This window comes from Hemiscyllium ocellatum, chromosome 22 (genome assembly GCF_020745735.1).
Source record: "Hemiscyllium ocellatum isolate sHemOce1 chromosome 22, sHemOce1.pat.X.cur, whole genome shotgun sequence".
NCBI lineage: Eukaryota > Metazoa > Chordata > Chondrichthyes > Orectolobiformes > Hemiscylliidae > Hemiscyllium > Hemiscyllium ocellatum.
The window spans coordinates 40,920,266-40,942,834 of record NC_083422.1 but is presented as its reverse complement, the minus strand read 5'-3'; the positions used below and the strand labels follow the sequence as shown (position 1 = coordinate 40,942,834).

General features: G+C 40.3%; 1 protein-coding gene across 1 annotated transcript in view; it reads right to left on the bottom strand.

The window, feature by feature from the left end:
• atrnl1b (attractin-like 1b) overlaps positions 1-22,569 on the bottom strand; it is a 904,204-nt gene that overhangs the window by 852,497 nt on the left and 29,138 nt on the right. The window contains exon 4 of the mRNA XM_060841800.1: positions 21,444-21,572. Coding sequence (XP_060697783.1) covers positions 21,444-21,572 — 129 coding nt within the window. The remainder of the gene's footprint in view (positions 1-21,443; positions 21,573-22,569) is intronic.

Here is a 22,569-nt window from a genome sequence, read left to right as displayed (position 1 = left end):
TGGGGGAGATATTAAATGTGCATTTTGCATCAGTGTTTACAGTGGAGAAGGACACGGAAGATACAGAATGCATGGAAATAGACAGTGATATCTTGAAAATGTTCATATTATATACGTGGTGGTGCTGGATGTCTTGAAATGCATAGAAGTCAATAAGTCCCCAGGACCTGATCAGGTGTACCCGAGAACTCAGTGGGAAGCTAAGGAAGTGATTGCTGAGCCCCTTACTGAGATATCTGGATCATCAGAAGTCACAGGTGAGGTTGCGGAAGACTGGAGAGTGGTTAACTTGATGCCACTATTGAAGAAAGGTAGTCAAGGAAAAGCCAGTGAACTATAGACTGGTGAGCCTGACATTGGTGGTGGAAATCCTGTGGGATAAGATTTACATGCACTTGTATAGACAAGGACTGAGTAGGGATAGACAAAATGGCTGTGTGTGGGAAATCATTAACTTGATAGAGCTTTTTGAAGAAGTAATGAAGACGATTAATGAGGACAGAGCAGTGGACGTGATCCATAATGGACCTCAGTTTGGCATTCGACAAGCTTCCTCATGGTAGACTGATAAGCGAGGTTAGATCACATGGAATACAGAGAGAACTAGCCCTTTGGATACAGAACTGGCTCGAAGGTAAAAGAGAGGGTGGTGTTGGAAGGTTGCTTTTCAGACTGGAAGCCTTTGACCAGTGGTGTGCCACAAGGATCAGGCTGGGTTCACTACTCTTTGTCATTTACATAAGTGATTGTATCTGAACATCAGAGGTACGGTTAGTAAATTTGCAGATGACACCAAAATTACAGGTGAAGTGGACAGCAAAGAAGGCTACCTCAGAGTACAAGTTCTTGATCAAATGGGCCATTGAGTGGAAGATGTAGTTTAATTTAGGTACATGTGAAGTGCCACATTTTGGAAAGGCAAATCAGAGCAAGACTTATACACTTAATGGTAAGGTCCTAGGGAGTGTTGCTAAACAAAGAAACCTTGTAGTGCAGGTTCATAATTCCCTAAAAGTGGAGTCTCAGGTCGATAGGAAAGTGAAGGTGGTGTTTAATATGCTTTCCGTTATTGGTCAGAGCATCGAGTATAGGATTTGGAAGGTCATGTTGCAGCTGTACAGGACATTGGTTAGGCCACTGTTGGAATATTGCACGCAATTCTGGTCTCCTTCCTATCAGAAGGATGTTGTGAAACTTGAAAGGGTTCAGCAAAGATTCACAAGGACGTTGCCAGGTTTGGACGGTTTGAGCATGAGGGAAGAGGCTGAATATGCTGTGGCTGCTTTCCCTGGGGCTTTGGAGGTTGAGGGGTGACCTTATAGAGGTTTACAAAATCATGAGGGGCATGGATAAATAGAGAAAGTCTTTTCCCTGGGGTGGGGAAGTTTAGAACTAGATGGTATAGGTTTAGGGTGAGAGGAGAAAAATTTAAAAGAGGCCTAAGGGGGAACTTTTTCACACAAAGGGCAGACCCTACATGGAATGAGCTGCTAGAAGTAGTGGTGGAGGCTGGGACAATTACAACATTTAAAACTCAAGTGGATGGGTACATGAATAGGAAGGGTATAGAGGGATATGGGCCAAATGCTGGCAAATGGAAATAAACTAAACTAATTTAGGATATCTGGTCGGCAAGGATGAGTTACACCAAAGTGTCTGTTTCTATGCTATACATCTTTGACATGCCTTTAACTTCCTCTAGCTCTACAACACCCATTCATCAGCAACTACCTCCCCCAAGTTTTGAAAACTAAGTTCCTGTCTTTCTGTCACCAACTTTGACTTCAGCCTTGCTGGCCATGCCTTCAGTCATTTTCATTCCATATTGAAAACTCTTGTGAACCTTTTGTCTACTCAAAGATTTCCTTTAAGGTTTTGCTGCAAACCTACTTTGAGCTAGGATTTGTTTAGCCATCTGTTTGTCTTTGAGTCTGCATTCTTTGTACTTCTGTGAAGAACCTTGGGTCTCTTTACTATATTAAATATATATTGTTGGGTGTAATGTTTACTGTTGATTGCACTAATTCAGTGTAATTTCCAAAACTACAGGCCTATTTTCCATAGGAAGATAAAGTCCAAACCACCTCAATAGCTCAAAAATTTGGAAACAGTCAAATCAAAGTGGCTGTGGACACAAGAGTTAATCTTTAGACCTGAAACATTAACTGCTTCACTCCATAAGGCCATCTGGTGGCTTCTGTGCAATCATGTTGGCAGATGCAGGGAAAAACAATCACATACACATGGCTCCTGAGGCTTGTGCATGCATAGGCAAATTGGGCAGTCCAGTGTTGACAAACACCACCTTTCCATATTCTCAAAACACTTTGCATTTATATAGCGTTTGTGGATGACTCATTGTGGCAATACCCTGGAAATGAAGCACCACTATTCCCAGTCATTACAGATATGAAAAAAACTAAACCACCCTAAGTCTCCAATTCATCTGACTACAAATGCAGGTTAAAAGAAAACACTGACCAGATTTCTGTACTTAACAAGTAAATAACTTTATTGCGGATGTAGGTTCACTTGCTGAGCTAGAAGGTTTGTTTTCAGATGTCATTTCCTGCTCTTTTCTCAGGGGGTGGTAAATGGAATCCAAGTCAATGTGTTTGTTGATAAGAGTTCCAGTTGGAATGCATTGCTTCGAGGAATTCTCACGTGTGACTCTGTTTGGCTTGTCCAAGGATGAATATGTTGTACCAGTTGAAGTGGTGTCCTTCCTAATCTGTATGTAAAGATGCTAGTGAGAGGGTGTCATGTCTTTTTTGTGGCTAGTTGATGTTCATGTATTCTGCTGGCTAGTTTTCTACCTGTTTGTCCAATGTAGTGTCTGTTACAGTTGTCGAGCAGGCAAAATTAATGCCATCTGCAAAATACCTTGCAAGAACTGTAACAAACAATATTGGACAAATAAGCAGAAAACTAGCCAGCAGAATATATGAACATTGACTAGCTACAAAAAGACATGACCCACTCTCACTAGATTCTTTATATACAGATGAGGAAGGACACCACTTCAACTGGGACAACACATTCATCCTAGCACAAGCCAAACAGAAACACACTGGAGAATTCCTGGAAGTATGGCATGCCAACTGGAATTCTGTCAACAAACACACTGATATGGATCCCATTTACCATCACCTGAGAAAAAGGAAGAAATGACATCACCAACCCAAGGAAACCTAAACACAAATAAAAAGCAGGCTATAACACCAGTGCTTCATCCAGAGGCTCACTGATGATGCTATCTAGAAGGATGATGAAACATCTGAAAACAAAGCTTCCAGCTCAGCCAGCAAACCTACATTCAAAACCTCAACCTGAGCAAATCTTCTCTAAACTTGCGAACTTTATTGCAAGTAAATTCTTTTTTGCCATTGGCTAAAGACAAACAAGAATTGCTTACCTACAACAATCAGAGACAGAATAGAATCCCTTAAAGATCAATGAGGTCATCTATTATGAAACTGCAGGAGATGGGAGAGATACTAAAACAAATATTTCATTTCAGTATTTAATGTGGAGAAAGAAATGGAAGCTATGGAACTCAGGGAAATAAACATTGATGTCGCGAAAACAGTCCACATTACAAAACAATTGGTGCTGGAGGTCTTAAAGCATAAAGGTAGATAAATCTCCAAGACTTAATCAAGTGTATTCTCAGACATTGTGGGGCCCCTAGCAGAGATATTTGTATCATCTATAGCCGAGGTGAGGTGCCAGAAGACTGGACGATGGCTAACGTTGTGCCTTTATTTAAGAAGGGCCGCAAAGAGAAGCCTGGGAACCATAAACCAGTGAGTCTGACAGCTGTTGGAGGGAATTCTGGGAGACAGAATTTGCATGCATTTGGAGAGGCAAGGACTGATTTGGGATCATCAATATGGCTTTGCGTATGGAAAATCATGTCTCACAAACTTGACTGGAGTCTTTTTGAGGATGTGAACAAGAAAACTAATGAGGACAGAGTGGTACATGTTGTCTACATGGACTTTAGCAACGGCTTTGACAAGGTTCTACATTGCAGACGAATTAGTAAGGTCAGATCACATGGGATGCAGGGACAGTGATCAATTGGATACAAAACTGGCTTGACACTCAGAGTCAGAGGGTGCTGATGGAGGATTGTTTTATGGTCTAGACCTTTGACCAGAGACATCCCACAAAGATAGGTGCTGGGTCCATTATGGGTTGTCATTTACATAAAATGATGTGGAAGAGGAAAAAAGAAGTATGATTAATAAGTTCTTAGATGATACCAAAAATGGTGGCATAGTAGACAGTGAGGAAGGTTACCTAAGGTTACAGGTGATCAGATAGGCCAATGGGTCAGAGTGGCGGATGGAATTTAACTTGGATAAATGCAAGGTGTTGCATTTTGGGAAGGCAAGTCAGGGCAGGACTTCTCCAGTTAATGGTAGGGGCATGGGATGTGTAGTGGAACAGACAGACCCAAGGGTTCAGGTATACAGTTCTTTCAAAGTTGCATCATAGGTAGGCAGGGTGGCAACAAAATAATTTGGTACATTTGCTTTCATTGCTCAGAGTATCAGTGTCAAAAAATGCGGCACTGGAAAAACACAGCAGGTCAGGCAACATCCGAGAAGCATGAGAGTTGATGTTTTGGTATTAAGCCCTTCATCAGGAATGCTGGGGGGTGAGGGTTTAGGACAGGTCAAGATGATGATGCCAAACTGGAAGGTTGGATCTGGAGTGGAGAAGAGGGGCAGATTTGGAAACCAGTGAAGTTGATGTTGATGCCGTGTAGTTAAAGGGTTCCGAGTTGAAAGGTGAGGCATTCTTCCTCCAGTCGTTGGGTGGCTTGGATTTGGTGGTGATGGCGACCCATCGTGGAATGGGAGGGAGAGTTGACATGGTCAGCCGCAGGGCAGTGGGGTGGTTTGGTGCACGTGTCCCAGAGATGTTCCCTGAAACACTCCACCAACTCCAAGCCACCTGATGACCCTTCAACCACACGGCATCAACACTGACTTCACTAGTTTTCAAATCTCCCATTCCCTCACCTCATTCCAGATCCAAGCCTCCAACTCTGCACCGTCCTCTTCACCTGTCCATCTTTCTTCCCGCCGAGCCACTCCACCCTCCCCACCACCCTATCATCCCCCACCTGCACCTACCTATCGCCTTCTCAGCTACCTTCCTCTAGCCCCACCCCAATTTCTCTCTCAGCCACCTTGCTCCCCACCCCCACATTCCTGAAGGGCTTATCCCAGAAACGTCAGAATGCTGCCTGACCTGCTATAATTTTCTAGCACCACACCTTTCGACTCTGATCTCCAGCAACTGCAGTTCCCCCTTACTCCTCGTCACTGCGTATCGAAGTTGGGACATCATGTTGAGGTTGCATAGAATTTTGGTGAGGCCACTTTTGGAGTACTGTGTACAGATCTGGTCACCCTGTCATAGGGAGGTTATTATTAAATTGGAGAGTGCGCAGAAAAGATGTACAAGGATGTTACAAGGACGGGAGAATTTAATTTATAAAGGAGAAGCCAGATAAGCTGGGACCTTTTTTTCACTGGAACATAGGAGGTTGAAGAGGGACATTATAGAGGTTTGTAAAATCATGAGGGACTTGGATAAGGTGACTAGCAAAAGGTTTTCTTCCCAGAGGGTTAGGGCTAGACTGTATAATGTTAAGGTAAGGAGGAGAAAGATTTAAAAGGGACCAGAGGAGCAACTTTTTTGCAGATGGTGGTTTGCGTGTGGAAAGTAGTAGGTGCAGGTACAGTAACAATCTCCAAAAGACAGATCCACAAGCAGGACTGGTTTAGAAGGATATGTCTGTATTTGGCCCAAATGGGGCTATTTAGCTTAGGAAACTTGGCTGGCATGGATGAGCTGGATCGAAGGGCCTCTCTCTGTGCAGTATGGCAATGTCATGCAATCAAATCTGATTAGTATTCCCAGCATTGGCTTCTTTTCTTGCAGATTTCCAGCACCTGCTGTATTTTGCTTTTGAGCAAAAAGACTTGTTTTCAACTATTTTTTTTCTTCTTTTTCCCTCTCTGGCTGAGATAGTGAAGTATTTCCCTGAAGGATCAGTGGGTTAACAGTTTAGATGGGAACTCTTGCACAAAGCTGAAAGACAGCTGCACTGCAAATAGTGAACAGTAACAGACTTAAATCAGTGTTCGGATGAATGCAAAAATTTCAACTCTCAGTTTTTCATCCTAACTTTATGAAAATCCACTTAAACGTACATTCTCACTCAATGCATTATTTGTTAATTGCATCAGCTGATATGATATTCAGCACGTTTCTTCGGGTTCCTAATGGTCAGACTAAAGTTTTACTCAGCTAACTGATATATGGCCAACACCTCGAAAGTAAGCACTCAGCAATTAATTTGCCAATGCAGATTTGGTACCAGAAGTCATTGCCCACACAGACTTCAGGAGATCCACATGGAAGAGAATAAATTGCAGGGAATACTGCTTGTGAAAGGTGCAAATTTTCAGCACGTTGCCAATGACAGATCATCTTGATGTTAGGGTGTAAATCACCATAAAATGGGCTCCAGAAAATTCGAGCCATATAATTTATCATATCTAATTACAAATACAGACAGCTAGACCATGCAGCCATTTAGAAGCAAATGTACTGAGTGCACTTACAAAGACATACAACTCGAAAATCCCGAGGGACAGGATGTACATGTATTTGGAAAGGCAAGGACTGATTAGGGATAGTCAACATGGCTTTGTGCATGGGAAATCATGTCTCACAAACTTGATTGAGTTTTTTGAAGAAGTAACTAAGAGGACTGATGAAGGAAGAAAGATAGATGTGATCCATATGGACTTCAGTAAGGCATTCAACAAGGTTAGATCTCATGGAATACAGGGAGAACTGGATATAGAACTGGCTCAAAGGTAGAAGACAGAGGGTGGTGGTGGAGGGTTGATTTTCAGACTGGAGGCCTGTGACCAGTGGAGTGCCACAAGGATCGGTGCTGGGTCCTCTACTTTTTTGTCATGTATATAAATGATTTGGATGTGAGCATAAGAGATACAATTAATAAGTTTGCAGATTACACCAAAATTAGAGGTATAGTGGACAGCGAAGAGAGTTAACAATGAGATCCTGACCAGATGAGCCAATGGGCTGAGTGACAGATGGAGTTTAATTCAGACAAATAAGAGGTGCATTTTGGGAAAGCAAATCTTAGCAGGAATTATACACTTGATGGTAAGGTCCTAGGGAGTGTTGCTGAACAAAAAGACTTTGGAGTGCAGGTTTGTAACTCCTTGAAAGTGGAGTTGCAGATAGATAGGATAGTGAAGGCGGCGTTTGGTATCTTTCTTTTATTGGTCAGAGTATTGAGTACAGGAGTTGGGAGGTCATATTGCGACTGCACAGGATATTGATTAGCCACTTTCGGAATATAGCATGCAATTCCGGTCTCCTTCCTATCGGAAAGATGTTGTGAAACTTGAAAGAGTTCAGAAAAAATTTACAAGGATGTTGTCAGGGTTAAAGGATTTGAGCTATAGGGAGAGGCTGAACAGGCTGGGGCTGCTTTCCCTGGAGCATCGGAGGCTGAGGGGTGACCTTATAGAGGTTTACGAAATTATTAGGGGCATGGGTAGGGTAAATAGGCAAAGTCTTTTCCCTGGGGTCGGGAAGTCCAGAATTAGAGAGCATAGGTTTAGAGTGAGAGGGGAAAAATCTAAAAGAGACCTACGGGGCAACTTTTTCACACAGAGTTGTGCGTGTATGGAATGAGCTGCCAGAGGAAGTGGTGGAGGCTGGTACAATTGCAACATTTAAGAGGCATTTGGACGGATATATGAATAGGAAGGGTTTGGAGGGATATGGGCTGGGTGCTGGCAGGTGGGACTAGATTGGGTTGGGATATCTGGTCGGTATGGACGGGTTGGACCGAAAGGTCTGTTTCTGTGCTGCACATCTCTATGAGAAGATACTGGAGATTTAAATACAAATGCCAGAATGTCTAGTAACCACAAAAGGTAATTAAGATCTGGCTAATATTGTGAAACATTACATTGCTTAATAATGTACAATTCTAGACACAATCTGAGTAAGGTTTCATTTAAAAATGAAAAGTATAATACCATCCAAAGGCAAAACCAAGATTATGAGCAACATTTACTTAATACTGAGCTTCTCAAAACAAAATGATATTAATTCATCAACATCACTGAAATAAATTTAACAGTTCTCAAATTGTTGTGGTTCTGTTCGCCGAGCTAGGGATTTGTGTTGCATACGTTTCGTCCCCTGTCTCGGTGACATCCTCAGTGCTTGGGAGCCACCTGTGAAGCGCTTTTGTGTTGTTTCCTTCAGCATTTATAGTGGTTTGTCTCTGCCGCTTTCGGTTGTCAGTTCCAGCTGTCCGCTGCAGTGGTCGGTATATTGGGTCCAGGTCAATGTGTTTGTTGATGGAATCTGTGGATGAGTGCTGTGCCTCTCGGAATTCCCTGGCTGTTCTCTGTTTGGCTTGTCCTATAATAGTAGTGTTGTCCCAGTTGAAGTCATGTTGCTTGTCATCTGCGTATGTGGCTACTAAGGATAGCTGGTCGTGTTGTTTCGTGGCTAGTTGGTGTTCATGGATACGGATTGTTAGCTGTCTTCCTGTTTGACCTATGTAGTGTTTTGTGCAGTCCTTGCACAGGATTTTGTGCACTACTTGGTTTTGCTCATGCTGGGTATCGGGTCCTTTGTCCTGGTGAGTTGTTGTCTGAGAGTGCCTGTTGGTTTGTATGCTGTTATGAGTCCTAGTGGTCATAGTTATCTGGCTGTCAGTTCAGAAATGTTCTTGAAGGATGGTAACATGGCTAGTCCTTTGGGTTGTGGCATGTCCTCATTCCGTTGTCTTTCCCTTAGGCATCTGTTGATGAAATTGCGGGGGTATCCGTTTTTGGCAAAGACATCATGGAGGTGTTCTTCTTCCTCTTTTTGCAATTCTGGTGTGCTGCAGTGTGTTGTGGCCCTTTTGAACAGTGTCTTGATGCAATTTCTTTTGTGTGTGTTGGGTTGATTGCTTTCGTGTGTTGACTTGGTCTGTGTGTGGGGTTTTCCTATATACCTTTGTGGTGAATTCTCCATTCGGTGTTCTCTGCACCATCACGTCTAGGAATGGGAGTCGGTTTCCTTTTCTTCCTCTCTAGTGAATCCGATTCCTGCGAGTGTGGCGTTTGAGGATCTGGTGTGTGTTTTCTATTTGTGTTTTTTAATGGATTACAAAGGTGTCATCCACATATTTGACCCAGAGTTTGGGTTGAATTTGCGGTAGGACTGTTTGTTCTAGTCTTTGCATTACAACTTCTGCTATTAGTCCAGAGATGGGTGAGCCCATGGGTGTGTTGTTGATTTGTTCATATATTTGATTGTTGAATGTGAAGTGTGTTGAGAGGCACAAGTCCAGTAGTTTGAGAATGCAGTCTTTGTTGATACGTTCCCAGTCTTGTCTGTTCTGTATGTCCGGCAGGTTGGCTATTGTTCCTCTGGCTAGGGTTTTGTTGATAGAGGTGAGAGTGTCTGGATCCGCTGATCAGGTATTTCAGTTTCTGTTGTAGTTCTTTAGCTAGTTTGTGTGATGGTGTCCCAGGTATCGATAGGATGGGTCTGAGTGGAATGTCTGGTTTGTACATTTGATGTAACGGCACTGTTCACGTGTCTTCTCAATATTTGACTGGAGGACATTTCCACTCATTCAGTTTGAAATGTCAGCTAAGTAACCTGAAAACAACTGTAGAGAAGTCAACAGTGGTTGTGGAGAGATAGTTGTGTGTTGTTAATATACATGCGAATACTAACAATCTGATCTTGGATAAGGTTGCCAAAAAGCAGCATGTAGATGAGAAATAAGAGGGAGAGGTTTGCAAAGATGGGCCTGGGGATCCACCAGAGCTAACTCTGTCCGAGTAGGGAGAAGAAACCATTGTATTTTGATACTCCAGATACAATTAGTAGCATAAGAATGGAACCAGGTGACTGTGGATTCATGCAACAGTATGACAGTGGAGGCGCCTCGGGGAGGGCGGTGCAGCTGTGACTGACAGATTAATTGTAAATTTAGGCTTTGAATTAAATTCGCGGAATGGGCTGGGTGTTTTAAGTTAATTATTAAGTTGAAATTTTCTTTGTAGTCACTGATGTATTTTAAAACAATTTTACAAGCCTAGCTTTAGGATTAATGGATTTTTATTTACCTTCAACTGTTTTGCAACCCAACAAGGTCATTAAGGGGTTCTCAAGGTTTGTCCAGGATTTTTAAGCTTACTTGAAACATCCATAGTTTACAGTGGATCTTTTTTTCTTTAGTTTTAGACAGTCTTGTGAAGTCCTTTGAGTTTGGTAGCATAGACTAATGCTCCTAAGAATAGAAGGACATAGTTAAACTAGATTACGTTGGAGTATAGAGTTAGTATTCATCTGAGACCAGAAATATGAAGATGAAACCCTGAAAACATTATTCAAAATATTCTGCAGTGAACGGTCCGGAATTTTTATCAACATGGCGGCCAAGTGGCAGTGGTGCACTCGGGCTCCTGGTCTGGGGCTTGTCTGCATTTTTTTGTTTTTTTTGTTTCTTTATTACTTTTGCTCTTTCCTTTTTACTTTTTTTTTAGAAAATCTTTCTTTGGCAGGGGCATCAGTTAGTGCGGGCCTGGCCGACCAAGCATGTGCAGCAGCAGTGGCAACAAAAGCAGATCTTCCTGGCAATCTATGGTGGAAGCAGCTGTAACAAAGGCAGTCAGTGGAGCATATTTCAGGAGGATGCTGACTAAGACTCCAGGCCAGGACTAGGCCCAGGGAGATAACACTTTTAAGATCTGGCAGTTTTCCTTTTCCTTTTCCTTCAGCTCTGTTTGTTGCTTTCTTCTCTTGCTTTTGACTTTTTACACTCTGCTTTTGCATTTTGTATTTTAAGATGGCACCAGAGAATGGCGACTTTATATACTCTTCACTGCACTCCTGTACTTCAGTAGACTTGACAATAAAATCCAATTCTAATTCTAAAGCAACGCATAATGAAACTCTGCCGGGAAGAAACCTTCAGTAGTTCTAGTCATAGAGTCATAGAGATGTACAGCATGGAAACAGATCCTTCGATCCAACCTGTCCATGCTGACCAGGTATCCCAAATGAGTTAAAATTCCCATGGTGTTAGAAATAGGAATGCTGATGAGTGAATGGTACGAACAGTGTATTTGGGTAAGATACAAAATGTGCTTTGGGTACCATACAAATACTGTTTTCAACGTACATTAAGGCATTTTAGTGATATAATGAGATTATACTTATATTGTGCTCTTGAAAAATCTGTGTTATAAGTTGATGGTAATATAAAATAATCAAAAACTTATTTCTTTTGATAAACAACTTGTTCTACTGGTAAGACAAAAGCTGTAACATGTTTCAGTGAGAGACCACTTGTTAAAACCAAAGCAAAATCTAAGTTTCAGCCTCGGATCAACTTAACCAGTAACAACACAGTTGACTCTTATGATCCCAGACTGTGTCAAAAGATGCAGAATGTCCATGAAGGTACAAGGGAACATCTGCTTCAGTCAGTCATGAGCATGTCATCAGTTACTTTAATAAGAGCTGTTTCGATACTGTGGCAGGAGTGGAAATCTGATGACAAAAATTGAAGCATGAAGTTCCAAGAAAGGCAGCATTGAATTTGGGAAGAGGCAACGCATTTGGAGGAGAGAGAGAGTTTGGAAACAGGACAAGCATTTATGGGCCATGGAGCCAAAGGTTCATTATTCTGAGAGGTAATAGCAACTGATATGAAGGAGGGAGCAACACCTGAAGAGAACCATTCACAATATTAACATGAGGACCAGAAAGGCAAGTTCAGTGGTCAGTGGGGACAATAGTGGAAATTTTATATTAATACGGTGTGCCAGAAAGATTTAGCAAAAGAAAAAGGCCAGTTTCAAATGAAAATTGAGAAAATGAACAGACACTGCAATACACTGCTTAAAATTAAAATTTACAATTTGTGAATCATTTGAACATCAGACTTTTTTAAAAATAAAACTTGGTTAAATTTCTTTCAGCTGTGGTTTTATTTTTTACACTTAATGATGAAAAAAAAAATCAATTGGTAAATCTACAGGAGCTGAAGCAACATCTTACATAATATCCTCAAATATTACCTATGACTTTCCAAAAAAGTCAATCTTCTGCAGCATTTTTTCTAATTTTTTGTGATATCAAAGTTGTCAAAAGCAAAAGCCTTCCTTTTTCAAAAAGGAATGAGTTAAGCCTACTAAGTGTAGGATTTCAGCTCAATGCTGTTTAAGTTCAGAAAATTAACATGTACACAAGCTCGTGAGTCATTCTTTTACAAATGATTCACAGCAACTCCAGTACCAGAAAACACATTTTGTAGACACAGCCAATCCTGGAATGCACAGATAACTTTGTTTGCTTTACAAGTGTAGGAAAAATCAACTAGGTAAAAACAATGACTGCAGATGCTGCTCGTTGGATGCTGCCTGAACTGCTGTGCTCTTCCAGCACCACTGATCCAGAAAGTGTAGGAAAACACTGTGCATTCATCTTCCATCACTGTCTGTATTCTGAGGTTTGACAATGACCCCTTCAGTAATTAGAGCTTATTTTCCACTGCATTCTCATCACCTTTTTCAGTCTAACCTTCATGACTATAGCCATCTTTTCAGTTTCACACAATTTTTTAGTGCTTCCCTTATGGATTCATCGACAGCACAGAGGCGCTTCTACTTCTACCATCAAGAGTTCTGAAGAATTGTCATATTGGACTCGAAACATTAACACTTTCTCTCCACATATGCATGCCAGACCAATTGAGTTTCTCCAGCACCTCCTGTTTTGATTTCTGTAGTCAATGCTGTCCAGCAGTGACTGGTGCAAGATGGTGCAATGGCATGTTCCAATCTTTACTGCAGTGACTTCACAGTCCCAAAGACATTAGATTACTGGCTAACACATAGAATTCAGTTGCACAAAACTCACCAATGCATGAAAAATCTGCATCCTCGGTGACACTTACCATGCATACGAGCTCCTTTTTTTAAAACATAGTATGTTGATTGTTGTCTCTGACAATGCAAGAAATGCAAACACTGCCAGCTTCATTTGATATTTTGCCAACCCAACTGCAAACAGCTTCTGCCCCACTTCTTGAACAAAGCAGCAATGTAAACAGGACTTACAATGACTTTTGGTAACTTACTTTTTCAAGTGCATCTTTGGTTTTAAAAAATTTTCCACTACAATCCACAATCAAATAAGCAAAATTACTCTACACAATGATATTACCCCATTCATGACCTAAGGCATCCCATAGCATTTTAGTCAATGAAATATTTTTGAACTGTCGGCACTCTCATAACATATTAGATGAAGCAACTAAACCAAGTTCCCACAATAGCAATGCACTATAGACCATAGTATCTGATTTAGTGACATAAGTTGAGAGAAAACGTTGAGCAAAAAACCAGAAAGAAACTCACTGCCACACTTGCAAATAATTGGCAGCTGGATTTTTCCTAGCTCATCAGCTTGAAATTTTAAAACTTTTCATCTGAAATATGGTATGGTGAACAGTGTAGCACTTACACAGCATTGAAAAAAATGTCAGACGGGTCAACTCTGAAGTAGAAATCTACAGCCTAACTCACAGATAAAAATGCTACTAGATCCATGGTTGGCACTATTTTTGAAACAGCTTATAAGCAGAATTGTAACAGAATGCATCAAGGGGTCGAAACATGACTTATTGTTATTCTGTCTGTTGTTAGACCAAAGCAGCTTACAAATCAAAATGAATATCATATTGTCCAAAGTTCAACTGGTTAACTACACTTGTAGAAAACACAGGAGTTTAATTATAGCCCTGGGCTCCACAGCTGTGTAGAGGTATGAAAACCATCTTCCATAATAAGCAAGTGACACTGATTCCAGGTAGATGTCTGTGGTTGATGCAATTCATTATAATAATTTCCCATTTCTTTCAAATGTTAATCAATATTTTGAATTCATTATTCTGAACTAAATTAATGTGGCTTGTAGTATTACATTTTACCACAAGATTTAGAGAAAATATTTTAGCTCGACAGCTGACTTATTTGCCATATGTTTCCTCAAAATAAAAACTGATAAAAATCACTTGATTACAAAATGATTGCACAAAAAGTAATATTTGACCTTTTAAAATACACTCCTGCTGAAGCTCAACATGCACAATTAGAATCTTGTAAAATTGATTTCTCATTGGCCCTTGGTAGCTCCCTTTCCTTGTAGCCTGAATAACAGAGAGATTGATTGATGTTATTTTCTTGAGCAAAACTTTAAGACTTGAGAAAATTCTAGATATTTACCAAAGCACACAAACAAAATCTATAGCCAGCAAATATAATAAACAAAAAATAACAATGGGTTAAACTAAGTCTGATTAAACTAAAGCTATAAAAAAACTTCAAATGTTTTGTAGGGCTGAAGTGTTCTATGTGTATATTATTAAAAGCAACAGGTAATATTGAAACTTGATGTCCATGTCAACAATCTGATACTTTGGTTGAAAATGTAATGACTTTAAATCAAAATCTTAAATAAAACTGCAAAAAGACATTTTCTCAAGGTTTTTTACCTTGCATGCATCAGGACATTAGCAAGAATATCTATTTGACAGGGAACACTGTCATTGTAAATGCTGTTGCCTGTTAAATTAGTATTCTTGAGAACCTCCTAATTAGTGCAATATTAAAATCTCCAACAAATATTTTCACCAACGGAAATTTTGCGTTATCAAATGTCTAACTGACTCTTAACAGAGTAACATCGTAATCGACAAAATAAGTCCAATTTAAGGATGCAACAATCCAGCTAACTGGACTGGATGTTCCACATTTTTCCTATGCATGGCTGAATTACATCCAGCTATGTAGAGTTGCAGCTATGGTTTGCAGTCCACACACAAAATCATCATGTATTTAGCCACAATTACAACACTCTGGTAAATGGCATTTATAAACTTTACACAGTAATTCCACTTGGATTCGCATTAACATTTCTCCATTCAGAGAATGCCTCAGGAGTGGATAAATCTAGTTAATTAAGAATCCAAGGATTTCCATCTTCATACTGTGCAAACAACCTGTGATCAATATAGTGCTTGCACCTCATCTTTCAAAGTGATAAACCCTATAGGTGATATTTGCATTAATCCATCCAAATTAAACCACATCCAGACAAAACCACAAATAGATTAGCCACAGTCTAACTGAATGGTGGACCAGGCTCAGAAACACCAAGTGGCTTATTCCTGCTCAAAATACTCTGGTTCTAATCACTCAACCAGAATGACTTGAAAAACAGGTCATCAAATCGCTACTCCCAATGCATTTTCCAAAATTACATGGGTGACTAAATTAAGATTAGATTCCCTACAGTGTGGAAACAGGCCACTTGGCCCAATAAGTCCACACCAACCCTCCGAAGAGTAAGCCACCCAGACCTATTTCCCTACACTTACCCCTGACGAATGCACCTAATACTATGGGCAATTTAACCTTGCCAATTCACCTGAACTGCACATCTTTCAACTGTGGGAATAAACCGGAGCACCAAGAGGAAACCCATGCAGACATGGGGAGAATGTGTAAACTCCACACAGACAGTCGCCCGAGGCTGGAATCGAACCTGGGTCCCTGGTGCTGTGAGGCAACAGTGCTACCCTAACAATTACTCAACTGGCTAATATTTTGGGAAACCTTGCAAGTGCAAATAGATTATATAAATGCAAGTTTTTACTTAATTACATTATATTCAAATCAATTCCAGAAATCTCACATCAGTTTCTTTTCTTGATCAGATTCCTTTACTAAAATTTGGTTTCTAATGAATTAAGTTACAAAACTTAAAAATTGCTGTTATGTATTGAAACATAAACCAGTCAGGCACTGAGGGATTGACCACTGGACTGGAATTTTTGTCAATAGTTTTAAAATCAACCAGTTCAGACAAGTTAACTTGCATGTTTGGAGCAGGTAGGTTGAACTTGTCTTCTAGTCCATTACCAATGTGCCACAAGATGTATTTGTGTTTTATCCCCAATTATAGTAATCAACTTTTTATGCATGGTGAAAATGATTGCCACTACACTACAAAAGCACAGCACTGAAATCTTCATTTTTTTTTTAATACAGTGATTGTGTCTATATCTTGCATCTGCAAACCAATTATTGTTTCAGTTTACTCCTGTGAGCACAGGTTGAACTCCCTTCCAGAAAACAATTAAAATATTCTGTTAACATAAAATTACCAATATATGGTGCATAGTTTATTTGTTGGTCACTTCAGTGTATTTGTGCACAAGCAGCATTGATTGAATACGACAATCCTGATTCCCTCAGTTTGCAGAGGGGAGGGAAAAAACATTTTCTTCATTACATTGCCCTTGATAATTATAACTGATCCAACTATTAATGAGATTCCCATTTAACTACTGGGACCAAAACACTGCACTCCCTTTCCCCACTACTCCATATTATGCTGTCATAATGCAGACTCCACTTTCATTTTAGAGAAATTAATTACAAGACACTAAAGTTATAGACTTATTCACTGTTGAAAAAAAAAAGTCAAAAATAGCTTGCATTGAAAAAATAAATTTGGGTGACTGAACATATTTCCATCTACATATGGGCAATGGTTTCAACGAACATCTGGAGGATTCACACCCGGGCATTAGTTTTCTGCAAACAAAGTTTAAGAGACTGAAGGGATTAATTAAAATAATTTATTCCCCTGTAATGTTAAAAGATCACTGGACATTAATGTAATGTTAAAAGGGTTAAACTGTACTGTCTTTCTCCAGAAGCTGAAAACTCTGGAAGTGGGTGAGGGTGACATTCATGCAGGAATGTGGATGAGTCACACTTCATTTAAATATTTAGAAATCACACAACACCAGGTTATAGTCCAACACTAGCTTCCAATTAAACCTGTTGGACTATAACCTGGTTGTGTGATTTTTAACTTTATACACCCCAGTCCAACACCGGCATCTCCAATTCATTTCAATAGCCATTTATTATCATTTTACTGCTAGTATCAAATTAAACTCTCAGTCAGTCCCTTCCATTCAAAAATGCTTTCATAGCCATCTCTAGCCAATTAAATTTGTCTGCATGATCATCCCCTAATACTGAAGTATATCACACCTACATTGTCTTGGGGAATCATGGAGTCAGGAAATTGTTTGCAAAACAATTCCCCAGGATTAGGGTATTTACATTATCTTCAAGGATGATCTCACCCTACCAATTTGCCTGGGGTAATATGTGGTTTTGGATTGAGTGGCCACAGTACTTGTGAGCATTACCAACTGACCTGTATAAAAGGGATGTGTTTTCTTTGTTTGAAGCATCTTTTGACCCAACTTTGCACGCCTGTGAAGAGTGTCAAAGGGGGCCACCTAGCTTGTACAGGTTTTAATAAACGTTAACTGTGTGCAGACGGTGTGTGCAAATTGCATCTCATATGTAAAACCTTGGGAAAAGAACCTAATATACCACTCGACCAGTCAACATACAGTGGCTCGGATGTTCTGGTCGTACAGTCATAGTGTCACAGAGATGCATAGCACGGAAACAGATTCTTCGGTCCAACTCGTCCATGCTGACCAGATATCCCAACTTAATATAGTCCCACCTGCCAGCACCTGGCCCATATCCCTCTAAACCTTTCCTATTCATATACCCATCCAGATGCCTCTTAAATGTTGCAATTGTACCAGCCTCCACCACTTCGTCTGGCAGCTCATTCCATACACGTACCACTCTGTGTGAAAAAGTTCTCCCTTAGGTCTCTTTTAAATCTTTCTCCTCTCACTCTAAACCTATTCCCACTAGTCCTGGACTCCCCCAACCCAGGGAAAAGACCTTGTCTATTTATCCTATCCATGCCCTTCATGATTTTATAAACTTCTATGAGGTCACTTCTCAGCCTTCAATGTTCCAGGGAAAACATCCGCAGCCTATTCAGCCACTCCTTGTAACTCAAATCCTCTAACCCTGACCACATCGTTGTAAATCTTTTCTGAGCCCTTTCAAGTTTCACAACATCCTCCCGATAGGAGGGAAACCAGAATTGCATGCAATATTCCAAAAATGACCTGACCGATGTTCTGTACAGCCTCAACATGACCTCCCAATTCATATACTCAATGCTCTGACCAATAAAGGAAAGCATACCAAAAATCTTCTTCACAATACTATCTTCATATGACTCCACTTTCAAGGAGCTATGAACCTGCATTCCAAGAACTCTTTGTTCAGCAACACTCCCGAGGACCTTGCCATTAAGTGTACAAGTCCTGCTAAGATTTGCTTTCCCAAAATGCAGCACCTCGCATTTACCGAAATTAAACTCAATCTGCCTCTCCTCAGCCCATTGGCCCATCTGATCAAGACCCCAATGTAATCGGAGGTAACCTTCCTTGCTGTCCACCACACCTCCAATTTTGGTATCATCTGCAAACTTACTAACTATACCTCCTACGTTTATACCCAAATCATTTATATAAATGACGAAAAGTAGAGAACCCAGCACCAATCTTTGTGCCACTCCACTGGTCACAGGTCTCCAGTTACCATTCTTTTTCTTCTACCTTCGAGCCACTTTTACATCCAAATGGCTAGCTCTTCCTGTATTCCATGAGATCTAACCTTGCAAACCTGTCTCCCATGGGGAACCTTGTAAAATGCCAAACTGAAGTCCATATAGATCACATCCATTGCTCTGCTGACATCAATCCGCTTTATTACTTCTTCAAAAAATCCAATCAAGCTCATGAGACATGATTTCTGAACGAAGTCATGTTGACTATCCCTAATCAGTCCTTGCCTTTCTAAATACATATACCTCCTGTCCCTCAGGATTCCCTCCAATCAACTTGCCCACCACCGATGTCAGGCTCGCCAGTCTCTCGCTCCCTGGCTTTTCCTTACCACCTTTCTTAAATACTGATGCCATATTAGCCAATCTCCAGTTTTTTGGCATCTCACCCATGACTACCAATGATACAAATATCTCAGCAAGGGCCCCAATCACTTCCCTAGCTTCCCATAGAGTTCTAGGGTACCCCTGATTAGGCACGTGGGGATTTATCCCCCTTTATGCATTTCACGATATCCAGCACTTCCTCCTATGTAATTACGGACATTTTTCAAGATGTCACCATCTATTTCCCCACATTCCATGTCTTCTCCACAGTAAATACGGATTCAAAATACTCGTTTGGTATCTCTTGCCACTCCACACAAAGGCTGCTTTGCTGATCTTTGAGGAGCCCTATTCGCTCCCTGGTTACCCTTTTGTCCTTAATGTATTTGTAAAAACTCTTTGGATTCTCCTTAATTCTATTTGCCAAAGCTATCTCATGTCCCCTTTTTGCCCTCCTGATTTCCCTCTAAAGTATACTCGTACTGCCTCTATACTGTAAGGATTTACTCGATCCTTCCTGTCGATACTTGAAATATGCTTCCTTTTTCTTAACCAAATCCATAATTTCTCTGGTCATCCAGCATTCCCTACACCTACCAACCTATTCTTTCACCCAAACAGGAATATACTATCTCTGGACTCTCATTATCTCATTTCCCATTTTCTAACCGGCCCTTTACCTGTGAACATCTGCACCTACCAGCTTTTGAAAGTTCTTGCCTAATACAGTCATAATTGCCTTCCTCCAATTTAGAACTTCAACTTTTAGATCAGGTCTATCCTTTTCCATCACTAATTTTAAAATGAATAGAATTATGGTCGCTGGCCCCAAAGTGCTCCCCCACTGACACCTCAGTCACCAGCCCTGCCTTATTTCCTAACAATAGGTCAAGTTTTGAACCTTCCCTAGCAAGTACATCCACATATTGACTCAGAAAATTGTCATGTACACTCTTAACAAATTCGTCTCCATCTAAACCCTTAAGACTATGGCAGTCCCAGTCTATGTTTGGAAAGTTAAAATCCCCAACCATAACCACACTATTACTCTTACAGATAACTGAAATCTCCTTACAAAATTTGTTTCTCAATTTCCCGCTGATTATTAGGGGGCTTATAATACAATCCCAATAAGGCGATCATCCCTTTCTTATTACTCAGTTTCTCTGAAAGATTTCAAGAAAAGATATCTGACCAGAGATGCACATCGGGATGCGATGGATGTCACAAACCACTGACTACATGAGAATTAGGAATATTGGACAGATGCAGGCCTTTCTGCCCTTTGAGCCTGTACCATCATTCAATGAGATCATGGCGGATCTGTGGCTTAACTCTGTACACCGGTCTTTCCATAACAAAAATTTATCTTTCTCAGTCGTGAAATTATCAATTGCTCAAGCATCCACTGCCATTTGTGGACAGTTCCAAACATCTATCACCCTTTTTGTATGTACATGTTTCACGACATCTCTCCAGAACAATCTGGTCCTAATTGTCAGACTATGTCGCCAGTTCAAGAATTCCAAACTAGTTGAAAAATAGTTTATCTTAATCTGCCCTGTCTTTTTCTGTTAATTTCTTGAAGATTTCAATTGAATCATGCCTTAACCTTTTAAATTCTAGAGAAAGCAAGCCTAATTTGTACAACCTCTCCTTATAACTGGTCATCGGGGGTTACATTATCATTCTTGTAAATCTATGCCATACTCTCTCCAAGCCCAATATAATCCTACAAAGTTTAAACTCGGCTCCATCTCCGAATTAGACACTTCAGGCAGTTCCAACTTATATTAATTGGATTAATATTCAAGAAATGCTGTTAGGCAGAAAGGTCGTAGTCTAACACTAGGTAAATTTACAGCACTGAACCCCATACACACCCACATTCGCATCCCATCTGTTCTCTTGCATATTCATTCACTGCCACAATGAAATGCTGTTTAAATATTTCAAAGCTTTTCATCACATCAATGAATGCCTACCAGAATACAGCATTAGTATAAAAAGTATGGCTTGCTTCCCCAACTAAGAAGTTAGATTTCAAATACATTCCGCAGTTGTGAAGAAGCTAGCATTGCAAATTCCAATCAGAAATTCAGGTGCAGAAAAGGTTTTAAAAAACCACAATGGTATTCATGACGATTGCCACACTTGGGAAGATTCTGGCTGTGGACAGCATTTTACACTGCTCTTTCCAGTCATCAACACCACTTTTAATACAAAATTAAAACAGAGATGTTAAGAAAAAGCACATATATACTGTATACCTCCAATTACCATCTCATGCTAAACAGTTAAATGCTTTAATTTCCAATATCCCACAAACAGCATTATACAGATACAACTGTGACAAATGTCAGCTTTTTAAAGTCATGATTATCTGAAGTCATAATTATATCATAATGTTCTCAAGTATAAATGTATTTAATAGTACTTACGAGTAAAAAATATTAAATCCAGTTAAGTTATAAGCAGCATCACTAAAAAAGTGCAGTAATGCATAGCCAGATGTGGTAACCACTTCAGGTACAGTCTCATTCCCATGCACCTCTGGAACTATCAGACCACTGTAAGAAAATGAAAAAGTACATCAACATCAGAAAATAACAGCACAATAATGTCAGAGACACTCACGAAAACATGGTAATCCAAAAAAGTAATCTTTCTCATATTTACACAACATGAGTAAAGCAATTCAAACTTTCAATTATGAATTATGTTTCAGCATTATGAATAAATTATAATTTGTAACTTCTATCTCAAGAGATAAACATGTACAAAGACAATTTTTATTTATCGAGCGATGTTAACATAGCAAAGCATTCCAAACCACCTCTTGGGGCATTATAAAACTAAGTATGACAGCAAACTAAAGGAAGAGCATTAGCTAAGATTAGATTAGATTCCCTACAGCTGGAAACAGGCCCTTCCACCCAACAAGTCCACACCAACCCTCCGACGAGTAACCCACTCAGACTGATTTTCCTCTGACTAATGCAGCTAAGACTATGGGCAATTTAGCATGGCCAATTCACCTCACCTGCACATCTTCGGACTGCGGGAGGAAACCGGAGCACCTAGAAGAAACCCATGCAGACACGGGGAGAATGTGCAAACTCCACACAGACAGTCGCCCGAGGCTGGAATTGAACCTGGGACGCTGGTGCTGTGAGGCAGCAGTGCTAACCATTGAGCCACACCATGTCTCCCCTAAGATGATCAAGTTTGTAACTGGCTGCTTTCATTTTCAAAAACCTCTTAAAAGCAAAGTGGAGCAGAATTCTAATTCTTGGGCCAAGCTAAGAGAAGGTCATTAATGGTGGAGGAATTGTAATTGGGGATACACAAAAGGCCAGATTTTAAGGAGCGCTGATATCTTGGTGTATCAAGGGCTGTAAGATATTAGAGAGAGATAAGAAAGGGCAAGGTCATGAAAAACAAGAAAAGCAATTTAAAAAAAAACACAATAATTACTTCACCAAAAGTCAATATAGACAGTAACCACAGGACTGAAAAGGAATCAAGACGTGCTGGGAGCTCAAACACAGGCAGAGCTTTGGAGGA